Source organism: Larimichthys crocea, chromosome XV (assembly GCF_000972845.2).
Source record: "Larimichthys crocea isolate SSNF chromosome XV, L_crocea_2.0, whole genome shotgun sequence".
Lineage (NCBI taxonomy): Eukaryota > Metazoa > Chordata > Actinopteri > Sciaenidae > Larimichthys > Larimichthys crocea.
The window spans coordinates 9,373,169-9,387,027 of NC_040025.1; the positions used below are offsets into that span (position 1 = coordinate 9,373,169).

Here is a 13,859-nt window from a genome sequence, read left to right on the forward strand (position 1 = left end):
TGTGTACTTCTGTTCATAGGAGTTGTCTTCTCATTTACTTGTTTTACTTGGGTTTAATAAAAAGTATGTTTCAAAACGTTAAGAAGTTTTCTGAGTAAGATTTCACATTAAATAACGTAACACCTCTATTCTACAATAAACTGTGTACGAAAGCAAAGTAGCACAGTCAAAGGTGACATAAAACCTTGAACAAGCTTGGTCTATTTTTTGATAGTAGCTTACACTTTCTAAAATGCAGATGGTGTTTAGATATTTCTGTGGTTGGCCCATATCTCTGAGTACAGTAAGCGTTTAAAACACAAATTCAGGCAAGCTGTGGTGCAGTTAACAGGGGACGGTATTAACTGAAGTAAATTTCCCTTGTTTAGCTAAATCTGGGACTTTATTTCACAATTTTGAAGACTTGTTCATATAAATAATGCAAGGAAGAAGATTCAAACTGCAAAAAGCATCCAACACTGATTTCAAGCTCATAAGTTAATTACACTCAGCAAAAAAACTTTGTTTGCAGAGAGGTCAAGCCCCCAGTGAGAATGACAAGCACTCAGATGAGATGGTTTGTGCAGAAATTCCTTGGTTGTGCAATACAACTGTTGCATCAGCTGTTTCCGGTGGCTGCTGTTGTAGTGTTACACCATTGACAGTATGATTAGAAAGTTACATGTGGTCTGACGATGTGAGGCTGGTCAAACGTGCTGCCAAATTCTCTGAAACAACGTTGGAGATGGATTACAGTAGTGAAATAAACATTCAGGCCTCGTCCAGCAGCTCTGGTTGACATTCCTGCAGTCCGCATGCCAATAGACTGGTGCACAACAGTGACAGTAAACCAGCATGCACAATTTCAGGATTTCCCGTAAGTGGAATACAGCCATTATTAAAACACAAATGTAAGTTTCCTGGTATGACATGCCAAAATATCAGCTTGGCAACCAGTTCAATTCATGTTCCAGTCAGGGGTATGACTAATACCTTGAAAACAATCACATCTGTCAGGTCTGTAGACTCCTATTGTTAATGTAACCCAGCAAGTAGCCCAATCCTTAGTAGCGAAATATAAGCAAATATAAAGACTAAACTGCCTTGCAAGTTCAGTCTTGTTGTAACTAAGATATTTCTAAGTGCTCGGCACACAGCAAAATGTAGAATAGACCAATGTAAACATCTCTAAAATTCAACATGTGAACATCTAATGAAATAACCATGTTAGTTGGCCTTTAGTCTTAGAGGTACATGCCTGTATTAAAGGGCGGTCTAACAGAATATCCATCAGATTTATTTCTTCATTAAATTAAAGTTCCAGTATATTTATTCACATGTTTTATATTTAAAAGATGTGACAATGTGGAGATTGGGAGGAAATATCTTTAGTGATGAGTCAAGCGTGCTGTCATGCTGACAAGCACATTTTAAAATGTCTGATTGACCAATCGGATTGCCTGGTTGTAACTACTTGTATAAATACACGTGTTGAAAATGTGCAACTGCTTCATAACTAAATAGATAATGTAAATAAATATAAAACAGAAGATCTGAGCCAATTGTATTTATTATACACCTCCTGTCTCTTGAGTAGGTGAGTGTGTGGACGGATGAAAACAGACTGTGTTGTACTAGAGAGTGTTCAGAAAGTTATTTAAGTTTTTAGTTTAGTTATAAATCATCTTTGGTTAAACCAACAAATATCTGGTGCTGTCAGATCTCGCGAGATTGACATGTCTCGTTCAAGGTTAATTTTCTACCACAGGAAAAAAGTGTATTTAGCGTCAGTAAACATGGAAACATGAGTCCAAAACATACTTCACAAACAATCCCTCTGTGACTCTTTTATGAGGCGTCTTTTTTTATTAACCATCTCTGATAAAAACAACCCCCAAACATTTGCAACAGGTCTTTCACACTGAGTTTCCGAGCAGCACCTGAACGCAGCATAAGCAGCCAGCAGCGCGGCTAGTGTTGGGAAGTTCGAGTCTTTTTACTGAATCGGATCACTTACTCTCAAAAAGTAAATTGAACTAATCTTTTTTATTTTTTCTTTGGAGTCGTGCAGAGCTGTAGCTCTCTTGTGGGGGATGTAAACGTGACAAATAAAAGACGAAAGCTGAGCTGCTTTGTCATGTGACAAATAAGACTCAAACTCATGTCGTGAACTCATCATTTCTGTTTCCTGTCCTGACTGAGCTGATGCAGCTCACTAAAGTGTACACCATATGTGTCGAGAGCAAAATGGGAAGTTCAGTTTGATCACTCATCATTTAGTCACTTTCACTCTTTAACTCAACTTTCATCGTCATCCTTACTTTCCCTGCACTCCTTATAACTAAAAAAATATTGTGTCGTAACTGTGACCGCTACACATTCATGATACTAGTAGCAAGTTGAAAGATAAGCCCATTGCATGACTCACTGCTACTGGCTTAACTGTGCCACATGACACAAAGTTATTTGCACTACATGGGTGTGTGTGTGAGACTTGTATCTGTATGTTGTTCTGCAGCCAGGGGCGCCGCCAGGAATTTTGGGCCCCATGACAAAAAAATCAAACTGGCCCCCCTCTGCGCAGCTGTTGTCACCACATCTCTAGGACCTAACTATCCCATCAAAAGCTTTACACAACTCTAATTAAAGGCTTGCAACTGTTTTGCGTCTTGTAGTTCAATACTAGTACTAGCACAATATTTACTGCTGGTGATTTGTACATGCATGCAAGTCTGCATACAGTATGCAGTGCAGTTCACTATTTGATGCAAGATTAAAAGCCACCGTAAAAATGTGCTAAAGGCCATTTTTATTTAACTTTTACTGCCCAAAACACGTAAAAACAAAGAGATAATTAATTTCATTATTATATTTGACATATATATACTCAATGATGATGGTTTAATAATTTTATATTGGTGTTTATCTATTTTTTGGGGCCCCTGTCAGTCGTGGGCCCTTGGAATTGTTCTAACTTTTCCCAACTATACGGCGCCCCTGACTGCAGCTTCAGTAGCTTCAGCAGTGACAATAAACTGTGTTCGAAAGCAAAGTAGCACAATCAAAGGTGACATAAAACCTTGAACGAGCTTGGTCTATTTTTTGGTAGCTGCCGTGTAGCAGCGAGGAAACGTACTGGCATATATATATATATATTTAAACTATATATATATATATATATTAAAGGTATATAAATAATGTGCAACAACTTCAAAAAGTGATTGACCATATTAGTGTCAGATTAGATGATGGTGTGGTACTGCAGGCAGATGTTTGGTTGGTAGCGTAGTGGTTTACACGGCTGCCCCGTGTGTAGAGGCTACAGTCCTCGCTGCAGCCGGCCCGGTTCGAGTCCCGCATTGGACGGCCCTTGCTGCGTGTCACCCCCCAACCTGCTTCCTGTCTAACTTCAGCTGTACTATCTTAAAAAAAAAAGGCCCCAAAAAATAATCAAAAATAATAATAATAATAATAATTAATTAATTACACTCGCCCCTCGCTATAACGCGGTTCACTTTTCGCGGACTCGCTGTTTCGCTGATTTTTTTTGTGTAATTTTGCATGCTTTTTTTTTTTTTTTTTTTTACAGCGTACTATACAGTATGAACGCGCATTGTGTTCTGCGTCCTAAAATGGCTAAGGGAGTACTGTACAAAATGCGTGGAAAAAGGTGTATAAAAGTGTGTGGTTACGGCCTTAAAACATGTATAATAATTGCAAAACTTACTTCGCGGATTTCGTTTATTGCGGGTTATTTTTTTAGAACGTATCCCCCCCGCGATAAACGAGGGACCACTGTGATTAAGGTCAAAAACAGGGATCTAATTAATAATGTGCAATTAGGAATTAAAAAATTGCCTTTTCCACAGGAAGTACTGAACTGACTACTCGTTACACACGAGTCTTATAAAAGACTCGTTCAAATTGAAGGATTCGTTCAGGAACGACACACCACTAGAATAGCAGCAGCAGCAGCAGCAGCAGCGCGGCTCGGTGGTTGCCACCGTGCCAACGGCAGCTCTCTCTCTCTCTCTCTCTCTCTCTCTCTCTCTCTCTCTCTCTCTCTCTCTCTCTCTGGAGAAAAGTAAAAGCCAACGCCCCGCTTGTCAACTCCTCGGCTCCGCCTTCCCCTCCTCCAGAAAGTACACTTTCTGTACGGGCTTCTGTGTGGTCGTGACCGAGCTCCTGCAGGTTTTTTTTTTGGGACTTTTTTTCTTCATTCAATTCATCAAAAATTTGAACCAACTGAAAAAACTTTGGACCGTTGGACCGTTGCTGTGTTTGTTTTTAAATATATCTCGAGACAAGTTTGTTTATTCAAACGCGTTAACGCTGTAACACAAACACTCGGTGTAATAGGTGAGTTATTATTAGTCTGTATATTATCACAGAATGGCTGACACGACCGCATCCGCCGGTGCTAACTGCATGGACAAGCTGAAAAGTTACGTGAGGACCCAGAAAGGATTCATCCTCGCAGCTGAAATAGTGAGTAAACACTGACATGTCACGTTTGAACTAAGCCTGCAACGAGTGTTGTTTATCTCCATGGATTAGAGAGTTATCATGTCTTGTATTTTTGAATTTATCTGAAGCTGTTTTGGAGGCATGTGGTCTGTGGAGGGGTTAAGGGTTTCCCCACCTGTCACTTTGTGCTTCACTGTTTTCTCATTTAGCACCCAGGAGTCAAATGCTGAGCGTTAATGACAGATGAAGAAAGGTCACAGTCTGTCTGTCTGTCAGGCCTTTTCACCTCATTACCACAAGACTATTTGTAGAGAGAGAGAGAGAGAGAGTCCCAAATATGGTTAGAGGGAGAAATGCATTGTATCTCACATTCCTGCCAGGATAAAGCCTCATAAAGTGTTTTTCCATGTTATGTCTGTCTGTGCACATCTGGCTCCAGTTTCACAACAGAGGTGCAAATATAAGACCCAATCAACCCCAACACTTGAGTCCAGTATATGAGTGATGTAGGTGTCCCACTTCCAGGCAATGTACAACCACATCCTGCCTGAGAAGACTTATTTTAAAAAAAACAAATGTATCCACGCAGCCCTTGACCACCGTTTTGCACATGATCGCACAACTTCTGTTTGCATTTCAACGCTTGACTCACTCTGACATGAAGTTCTGCGTTTAAACAGATATCACAAATGATACCGCACTGCACAGATTATAAACTTTCTGCTCATAACCCAGCGTGCTCATTATAAAGCAGGAACTCAGATGTTGGTGGTCAGGAGGTCCACCCACTGTTTTTTTTTACTTTCCTTTGCAGAGGTAATGGAAATTCCAGCCTGTGTGTGAAGTTTTTGGTTCTCCGGGAACAAAGAATGCGTGAATTTGCCTTTGGCACACATCTCTGGCAGTTGCACTTCTTCAAGGATAGCTTTAAACGTCACTGGATACAACAACTAGTTTTGTCTTTCCCTCTCTCGCCCGTTCGGAGCCTGCTAATCTCTAAAGGAAGTCGTCTCCTGATGGTGGATGTCTGAAATAGTTGAGAGGGAGAGGGCTGTGGGAGCGAAAGAGGAAGACAGATGTCATTTGTGCTCATTACGTCTAATCTAGTGGGAGATTGGGTGTTTATTCCCAACAGTTTGTATCACTAAGGCTCGCGTTATCCAGCTGATGAACCACAAGTCTAAATATCTCACGTCGAGGTGACTCAGATCACTGTTTGACAGGCTGCTTCGCATTCCTTGCCAAATTACACCAGTTATTCTGCCCTTTCTTTTATTCCGACGTGACCATACATGAAGCTGCAGAGCGACGTACAGATACAACTCACACACACACCCATGTAGTGCAAATAACTCTGTGTCATGTGGCACAGTTAGGCCAGTAGCGGTGAGTCATGCAATGGGCCCAGATCTTTCACCTTGCTGCTAATATCATGATTGTGTAGCGGTCACAGTTATTACACAGTATTGTTTTTAGGTTTATAAGGAGTGCATGGGGAAGTAAGGATGACAATGAAAGGTTGAGTTAAGGAGTGAAAGTGACTAAATGATGAGTGATCAAACTGAACTTCCCATTTTGCTCTCGACACACATGGTGTACACTTTAGTGAGCCACAGCTCCGAGTTAGAAACCAGCCCAAAATGTACGTGATTTCCTTAGCAACTGTTGCTGTTTGGTGTGTGTCTCTCTCTCTGCACCACGGCCTTCGGATCTTGGCGCTCATGTTGCTGCTGACTATAATTAGCCAAGGCCTTCATGACAATTTCCCTCCAGTCGGGGTTTAAAAGAGCACTTCATTATACTGATGTGAATAGATCCGAGCCGGGGATCTTAAAAGCTGACCCGTGCAAACAGATCCGCCGTCTGTGTGGAAAACATAAAGGTGTCAACCTCTCACAGCCTTTTCTTGTTCTGAGGTTTCTCGTGTCGGGGGTGGGTGTTTCTCTGTGTGACGGGCCTCTTCAGTAGCCGCTGCCCCTCAGAGCAGCCGGGCCGGGGCCCCCGAATAGAGGCTCTTTTGTGTAGGAGCTTGGCCTCGGCCACCTCGGCTACTCTACAGAGGCATCCTGTGCCAGTCTCGAGAACACATGAACTACTGATGCATCTGGCCGGCTGGATGCACGTTTGCGTAACAGTTGCGGGGTGAGGGGAGGAGAAGTAGTTGTGACAGATGTAGGGGCTGGTGTGGAGTCAGTTACATCATGCATGTGTATCGTATAGACTGCAGTGATTTGACACTCGCCCCCGACTTGTCTGTGTCTGAGAATAAAACATTGCAATGTGCAAGACAAGCTATTTTTAAAATGCGCATCAGAGTCCGATTCAATTAGTAATGTTACAAGAATAAATGATCAGACATATAAATGACAGATAAATGTTCATGTGTGACTACAGAGACTTTTAAAGTAAAAAAAAACATAAATATTTGGGATTAAGTGTTTAATATGCTAAAACTGAGTTGTTTGTTGACAAAATCAAATTCAGAAAATGACGTTTAAGTCATTTTTTCCTGCAAATATCCCAAACATTTAACATTCCCAGCTTCTCAAATGTGAAAATCTGTTAATTTCTCTTGTTTCACGTTGCAGTAAATTGAATATTTTCTGGTTTTCGACAGAGAAAAGTGAAAGCCGTGGGCATTTCAGTGGGTTGTTTCAGTTTTCGGTTATTCTACAGACCCAAACTAAAGCGTATGTTGACGCCGCGCAGTGTTTCCAGCAATCGTCATCAAAAGGGAATCATGAATCTATGTTGTAAAGAAAAGCACGGTAAAATAAATGCCGCTCAGTGTCTTCAGATAAATGAAAGACTTGTCACTCGACTGTCACTCGACGCTCCCACTCCTTCACAGATCATATGTTGCGTGAACCCACGCGCTTTGACAGTAGCAACAATAGCTGTATTGAAAAAAAAAAAAAAAGGGTTGATACTAGTTCAAGGCCGTAGGCTGCCTAAGTTTATGATTTCTCCACACTGGTGGTATTTCAGTGGAATGGGCTGAGAAGAATGCTCGCTGACTCTTTTTTTTTTCCCTCATATGGAAAAATATGATCCTGATGGAACAAACGCGTGCTGTAAATCTTAAGCAGAGAGCAGCATGTGATAGACAGACGCAGTGTGTTGAAATTCACCCAGATGTGTCTCCAAAACTGAAATATTTGCTGTTGTTGTTCTGTGAATGTTGAATTGTAAACTGGCTGGAGTAAATGAAACAACGACGGCTTTGTTGGGAGTGATTTACTGGCCGACTGGCCATTGAGTGGACACAGATCTTTTTCTGTTACTCAGCACTGAAATGAGTTCTTTCTCAGGTGAATTTGAGCTGATCCGCGTACTGTTTCTGTTATTTTAGTGGCATAACTCATTAAATATTCTGGCATATCTTCACATTTCATTTATCTCTCTCTCTCTCTCTCTCTTTGTGTTCTTTCTAGTTAATCAGTTTGATCGTCATCATCTGCTACGCTGCATCTCTGTATGGAGGCTACTCCGCCGTGGCCATCTGCGAGATGATCTTCGCCATGGTCTTCTTTGGTATCTTCATGATGGAGATGGACAAGCAGATCCAAGTGGTCAACTGGGTCTGGAGCGTGAGTCCTCTACATGTCTTGTCACTCATACTTACAGCAACACACACTGTTGGTTGCACAATGCTTCATCTTCTGCTTCCCTCTTCTCTGCAGGATCTTTTCCGTGCTGGTATTGGCGCTGTCCTTTACATCATCACTTCTCTGATCTGCGTGATCGGAGGAGCCGGGGACGGCGCTCGTATCGCAGGCGGGGTCAGTTATCCATAAACTCAAATCATAAAACTGTTGCGTATGCGCTGATATGTTTTACTTATTGTTTTGACAACCTTTAACCGTTATGTTTTATCTATGAGTCATTTGTATCGAAGATTAGGAAAGTGAAACCAAAGGGGTTTTTGTACTTTCATTTGAAGGAAAGGCAGAGGAAGTTTTCATATTCAGACTCAAAGAAGGCTTTCAGTCACCACTGAGCAATGCCATGGCCAACTATGTCTCACACTTCCTTCCTTCCTGTGCAATTATCACGTAGGCCGCAAGAGATTTTTTGCAATAATTTGTTCGTCACAAGCATATTTCTTAGCTCTCAAAAAAAGATCCGCAATCTATGAGTCCTTTTGTTTGGAGCAGTTCAGAGACGCGTCCTCATCCCAGCTGAAACAAGGAGACAAGAGCGGCCACCATTCAGAGTCTACGGGAAGCCGAAGCCATACACACACAACTATAGCAGCAAATTGAATTAGTGCTACATACAGCCACTAATTATATTACGAATACAACAGGAGTCATTAAACAGAAAACAAAAGGCGGTTGATCCAATGATCTAAACACAGTTACAAAATATAAAAAATATATATATATCAAGTGTGTTAAGTGAAGCCTGTAGTAATATTACAATTAACTAAATGACAAATTCAAATTCAAACACAAACCACAACTTCCTGCTCTCTGTTCTGCTTTCACAAGTCACATTTAGAACATTTGTAGTATTTTTTTTTTAGTTTTAGTTTGTCTGTTTATACATGAATTATTTTACCCAGCCTGCATCATGTCTGCACCGGAACAACTGGCACACAGTGTTTATACAGTTTTGATATCCCCAAGTGGTATATAATCTGAGATCAGTTATGTAGTTTGTGTACGCTCAAGTCAACACGACTGTTGTCATGTTAACCGTTGCCAGGTTGACCTCAAGTCAACGTGGTCTTATTTTGAAAGTCTTGGCTTTAGTTATGTAACATAAAATATGAGAGATTTATTATTTAGAGAGTAGTATTTGCATTATCCAACTTTGGGGATTAATGTGAGCAGTGAATTCTGATCCTGAGTTGTTGTTGTTGTTGTTCTTTAGGTTTTCGGGTTGATCGCCGGTCTGCTGTTCGCCTATGACACTTACACCATCTTCCTGCAAATCAAGAGCACCAGGCAGCACACAGCAGCTTCCACCGGTGAGAGCAACACGTATTCACTTTTTAACGACACATGCAAAACACTCTCTGCAGGACGATAATCCGTTTCATTGTGAACAGCGAGTTTGTTTGCTCTGCGTTACAGATGACAGAGTTTAAACACTCCCAAGACACGTGTACCTCTATCAAGATCGCAGCAGGAGAACAAAGAGGAATTTGCGCAGAAGTTAACGGAAGAGCAGATGGGAAGAGAGGACGATGGACAGTAAAATGAACAGGTCACAGTTTAATCGATGCCACTGTACGGTGTGAACAGGCGAGAGATTTCTTTTAGGACCGTGCTTGAGAGGAGGAGGATGTAGTCAGAGTCGAGTGGTACTGTACATCAAATCCTGTCTACTACAGGAGACAAACCTTTTACTCCAACCTCAATGTACCACTGATTAAAAAGGGAAAACTGTAAATAACAGGCAATGGTTGATTTCATCAAGCAGCTTGTCTAATACACGTCTACTGTTAATGGACTGCTGTAGTGAGTAGTAACTGTGTCATCCGGACATTAGAAAATAAACTGACACACGTGGGTGCTTTAGAAATTGTTTAACATCATAATTATGCTCTTTCTCGGGTGTGTTTTTTTCTGTATTCTGAGTGAGGTTTCTCAGCTGGCCAAACATTTCCCCTCTCTTGTTTATTTAATCATTGCTCTTTAGAGTGCTCCCCGTGTGTGTTAAAGTGCCTTAAAGTCTCATCCAAATTAATCTCAGTCGCCTCGTTACAGATAAATTTCATAACTGCTTGTTCTGTCTTCACTACAGTTTTAAAGATTCGTATTACAGAAGGAGTTTCTAAACCTGTGGCTGTGCCCTGTCACACATCTGATACCTGCTATCTCAACTTCCTATCCTGGAAATGTAAACCCGATTCTTCGACCTGCTCTCATCCTGTTATGACTGTATGTTTGTTTAGACTACACCCGCCCGTATCCTTGACGACAGCTGTCTTGCCTCACTTGTCAGCGGTTAGCTAACTCGATAATAATTGACAAGAAAAGATGATTGTTCATTTTTTTTTGTTTCGCTCAAGTCAGAGGCATTAAGCATGTCAGCAAAAGAGAGTTTTCTTCACAATATTTGGCCCAAATTTTAAAGATCATTTCCACACAGGCCTGACAATAATTTGAATTTAGGACTATGCCATCCTAACCTACCTAACTAATCTCCTATCTTTAGATAAAATATTAATACTTTTTTTTCCCTGAATGCAGTTTGGGAACTTCTCTCTGTGATACCAGATATCCCATCCTAAACTGAGATAAGAAGACTTTGAAATTTTCTGTAACGAGGCGTCCTAAATTGTTGAAGTGGCCTGCTGTTATTGACTAGAAATTCTTTGACTGTTTGTGTACTAGTCAGTGTTTAGCCTGCATCGTTTAGACGCGTTGGACATCCATTAACGATCAACCACGTGTTTATTACTCCAGTTTCATCTATCTACTTTGATTATTGCTCAGGATGTTGTTGTTCTTTTTTTTTCCTTTTTACATTTGTAACACATTTCTAAGGGTACAGAATATTTTTCTGTTGACATTTTATACAGACCAGTCGCACAGTACAGATTTATTTGTTTGTGTCTTTTTTTCTTTTTCTTTTTTTTTGGAAGTCGATGTTGACGACACAGATGAAGAAAAGAACCGACATCTAAAGAAAGATCACATCGTTAGAGTTTTATAATGATGATTTTATGACCATAAATTGACTACGTTCTGTTATTGTTTCCTCTACCCTTTGGTGTCCAAGTAAAACATTGCCTTATTATTATTATTTTTTTTCTAACATGCTTTACAAGAGTCTGCTGTTTGTAAGTTCAACATTCGAAGCAGCCTTGCTTTGGGAAATAAAAGCCACGGTAATACAAAGAAAATTATATTGTGCTTTAATTTCATATACCTGCAATGTTTTTAAAACTACTGAAGCCCCAAGCAGTCATATATTAATACAATTTATTCCCTCCATTTTCTCCATTTGTTTTCTCGAGGACTTATATATGTCATGTCGAAATAACAAATGTAGTTATCCTGAGATAACGGGACTGTTTTCTGAAGATGTCAAAATAAGATATATTTAATTTGAGATCTCGGGAAAACAAAAAGATAGTCTAGTGTAATTAAATCATTTCAGGAAACATAATTCAGTGTAGCAATGTCAGAGGAGTAAGGGACTGTTGCAATTTCAATGATTTAATATACTAACATCTCAAATTGATTACTGCATTATCTCGGGAAAACAAAGTTTCGAGATCTTGAGTTGAAATGATCTCGTTACTTTGGGATAACAACATTCTCAGCTCTTGAGAAAACACATGAAATTAACTTGTTATCTCAAGAAAACAACACAAAAAAAAACAGCTTTATTCAACAAAATATTATAATAATATTTGACTTGTCTTTTATCAGATCACCACTAGATGGAAGCAGACTGCTACTTGTAGCTGAAATGAACTGTTAAATTAAAGGCCTCCCACCGGTCATTAGGACTAAGAGTTAACATGGCAAAAACACCAACAAGGCTCTGGTGGTGTTTGTTCCAGTCTCACATCAGGTTATTATTTGTAGATATTATGAGGCTCTACTGTGTTTTTACACCATGCAGCTGTGATCTCTAATCTCACCTGCAAACACTTTATTAAAGACACTTGTGCATGCATCAGCCTGTTGCCAATGTCATTTTAAAGACCTGCAGTGGGATGATAGTGCTTTGTTTGGGGGTCAGACTGACTTTTTTCACCATGTTCCTGCTCCCGTAGCTGTCCCATTGTAATAACAACTTTCCAACCAAACACACGTGTTCATATCTCCTAGTCAAAATATTTATTTAGGAATATTTATTCACAAGTTAAAGAGACTCCTCCCATGATGTCCTCCTCTTATTTGAACCAGACTCCCTGCAGATGGACAAATATGGACTAAATATGAATCATAAAGTATAAGAGGGATCTCTAAGAGAGAGTATGGTTTGCATGTAAGTCTCTTGTAGCCTAGGTGAGGTACAGGCCAAACTCTGGGACAGTTGAAAGCCTGTGTTCAGGTCCCGGGGAGGTAAAGCTGCAGCTTTGTGAAGTCAGCTATGCCGGTTAGGCGCTTACACCTTCAAAATAAAAGCGAATTCAAACAGTTTATGTCCAATAAAACACTGTTATGTATATTTATTAAAGAAATGTGTTGTAATTTTGTTTTAATTCTATCACTGTGAAAGAAATATTGAGCTTCGGTGCTAGTCAATCAATCAATGAAACTTTATTTGTATTGCACTTTTCATACAAAATATGTAACACAAAGTGCTTCACACAATAAAACCCCTCCACCCACCCCATCCACTCCCAACAACCACCTCCACCCTATTTTAAACAAGGCACTATACAAACTGAGGAAGCACCATCATCTCAACATCTTGCTCAACTCAACTCAAACTTTATTTTCTAAAGATTACACACTACATTTAAAAACAACTGAGGTTGACCAAAGAGCTATACAGGTTAATACATATAATAAACATACAATACATATAAGGCCATAGTTACAAAAGATAAATACTAAGTAAATAAATACTAAGATACTTAAACTTGGTTAAAAGCCAAGAGTGTTTTTAGGGAGGATTTAAAAACCTCAAATGATCCGGCAGATCGGACGTGCCAGGGCAAGTTATTCCAGAGCCTAGGGGCCCGACGCCACAAAGGCTCAGTCACCTTTGATTTTTAGTTTTATTTTAGGGGTGACCATCTTGCAGGCAGGTTAAAAACCACACTGAACTAAAGTAGAATATAAAATAAGAAATAAAATAAATCCCATTAAAAATGCATAATGGTAAAAGAGTAAAATAAACAGATAAAATAAAAGTAAAGTATATACACATAGCTTAAGATAAAGGTTATGACTTATATATATATGTATATACACACACACACACACACACACACACACACACACACACATATATAAATAGACAACTTAATACTGACCAAATAAATAGAAGTGAAAATGTAACAGATTAAAATATATAAATAAATGTAAAAGCCACATGAAAAAGATAAATCTTAAGTTTTCTCTTTATAGACAACTTTTACATGTATTTATATAAGATAAATCTTGAGTTTTGTATATAAATAAATATTAAATTTTGTATGTAAATAAATGTAAAAGCCAAATTAAGAAGATACATTTTAAGTTTGCTCTGAACATATTTTAAAAAGCCAAATTAAAAAAATAAATCTTAAAAATATTTTTAGGATTTATCTTTAATTTGACTTTTACATTTATTTATATACAAAACTTAAGATTTATCTTTTTAATGTGACTTTTACATTTATTTATATACATAAAAATATAAACACATTTTTCAAGAGCAAAACATATATATTTTTTATTTTTTAGGAGTTTGTTTTACTTTGAAGGCACAGCCGGAAGTCGCTTGTTGTCAGT

At 39.2% G+C, this 13,859-nt stretch overlaps 1 protein-coding gene across 2 annotated transcripts; it reads left to right on the top strand.

Annotated features, from left to right (window-relative positions):
- Positions 1 to 779: 779 nt before the first annotated feature.
- Positions 780 to 11,305, top strand: plp2b (proteolipid protein 2b). Of its 2 annotated transcripts, none has more exons than XM_027288754.1 (6): positions 780 to 856; positions 4,371 to 4,467; positions 7,881 to 8,036; positions 8,130 to 8,228; positions 9,325 to 9,421; positions 9,528 to 11,305. In XM_027288754.1, the coding sequence occupies exons 1-6, from the start codon at positions 795 to 797 to the stop codon at positions 9,539 to 9,541; spliced, it is 525 nt and encodes a 174-aa protein (XP_027144555.1). In that variant the 5' UTR covers positions 780 to 794; the 3' UTR covers positions 9,542 to 11,305. The 2 variants fall into 2 exon arrangements, with proteins under 2 accessions (XP_027144555.1, XP_027144556.1); XM_027288755.1 differs by lacking the exon at positions 780 to 856 and adding an exon at positions 4,023 to 4,170.
- Positions 11,306 to 13,859: the final 2,554 nt, after the last annotated feature.

Excerpts from the sequence above, each read along its gene's own strand:
- plp2b (XM_027288754.1), top strand. The coding sequence starts at position 795 with ATGCCAATAGACTGGTGCACAACAGTGACAGTAAACCAGCATGCACAA. Across the intron at positions 857-4,370 it reads GCACAATTTCAGGATTTCCC|AATGGCTGACACGACCGCAT; the intron begins GTAAGTGGAATA and ends ATATTATCACAG. Across the intron at positions 8,037-8,129 it reads TGGTCAACTGGGTCTGGAGC|GATCTTTTCCGTGCTGGTAT; the intron begins GTGAGTCCTCTA and ends TCTTCTCTGCAG.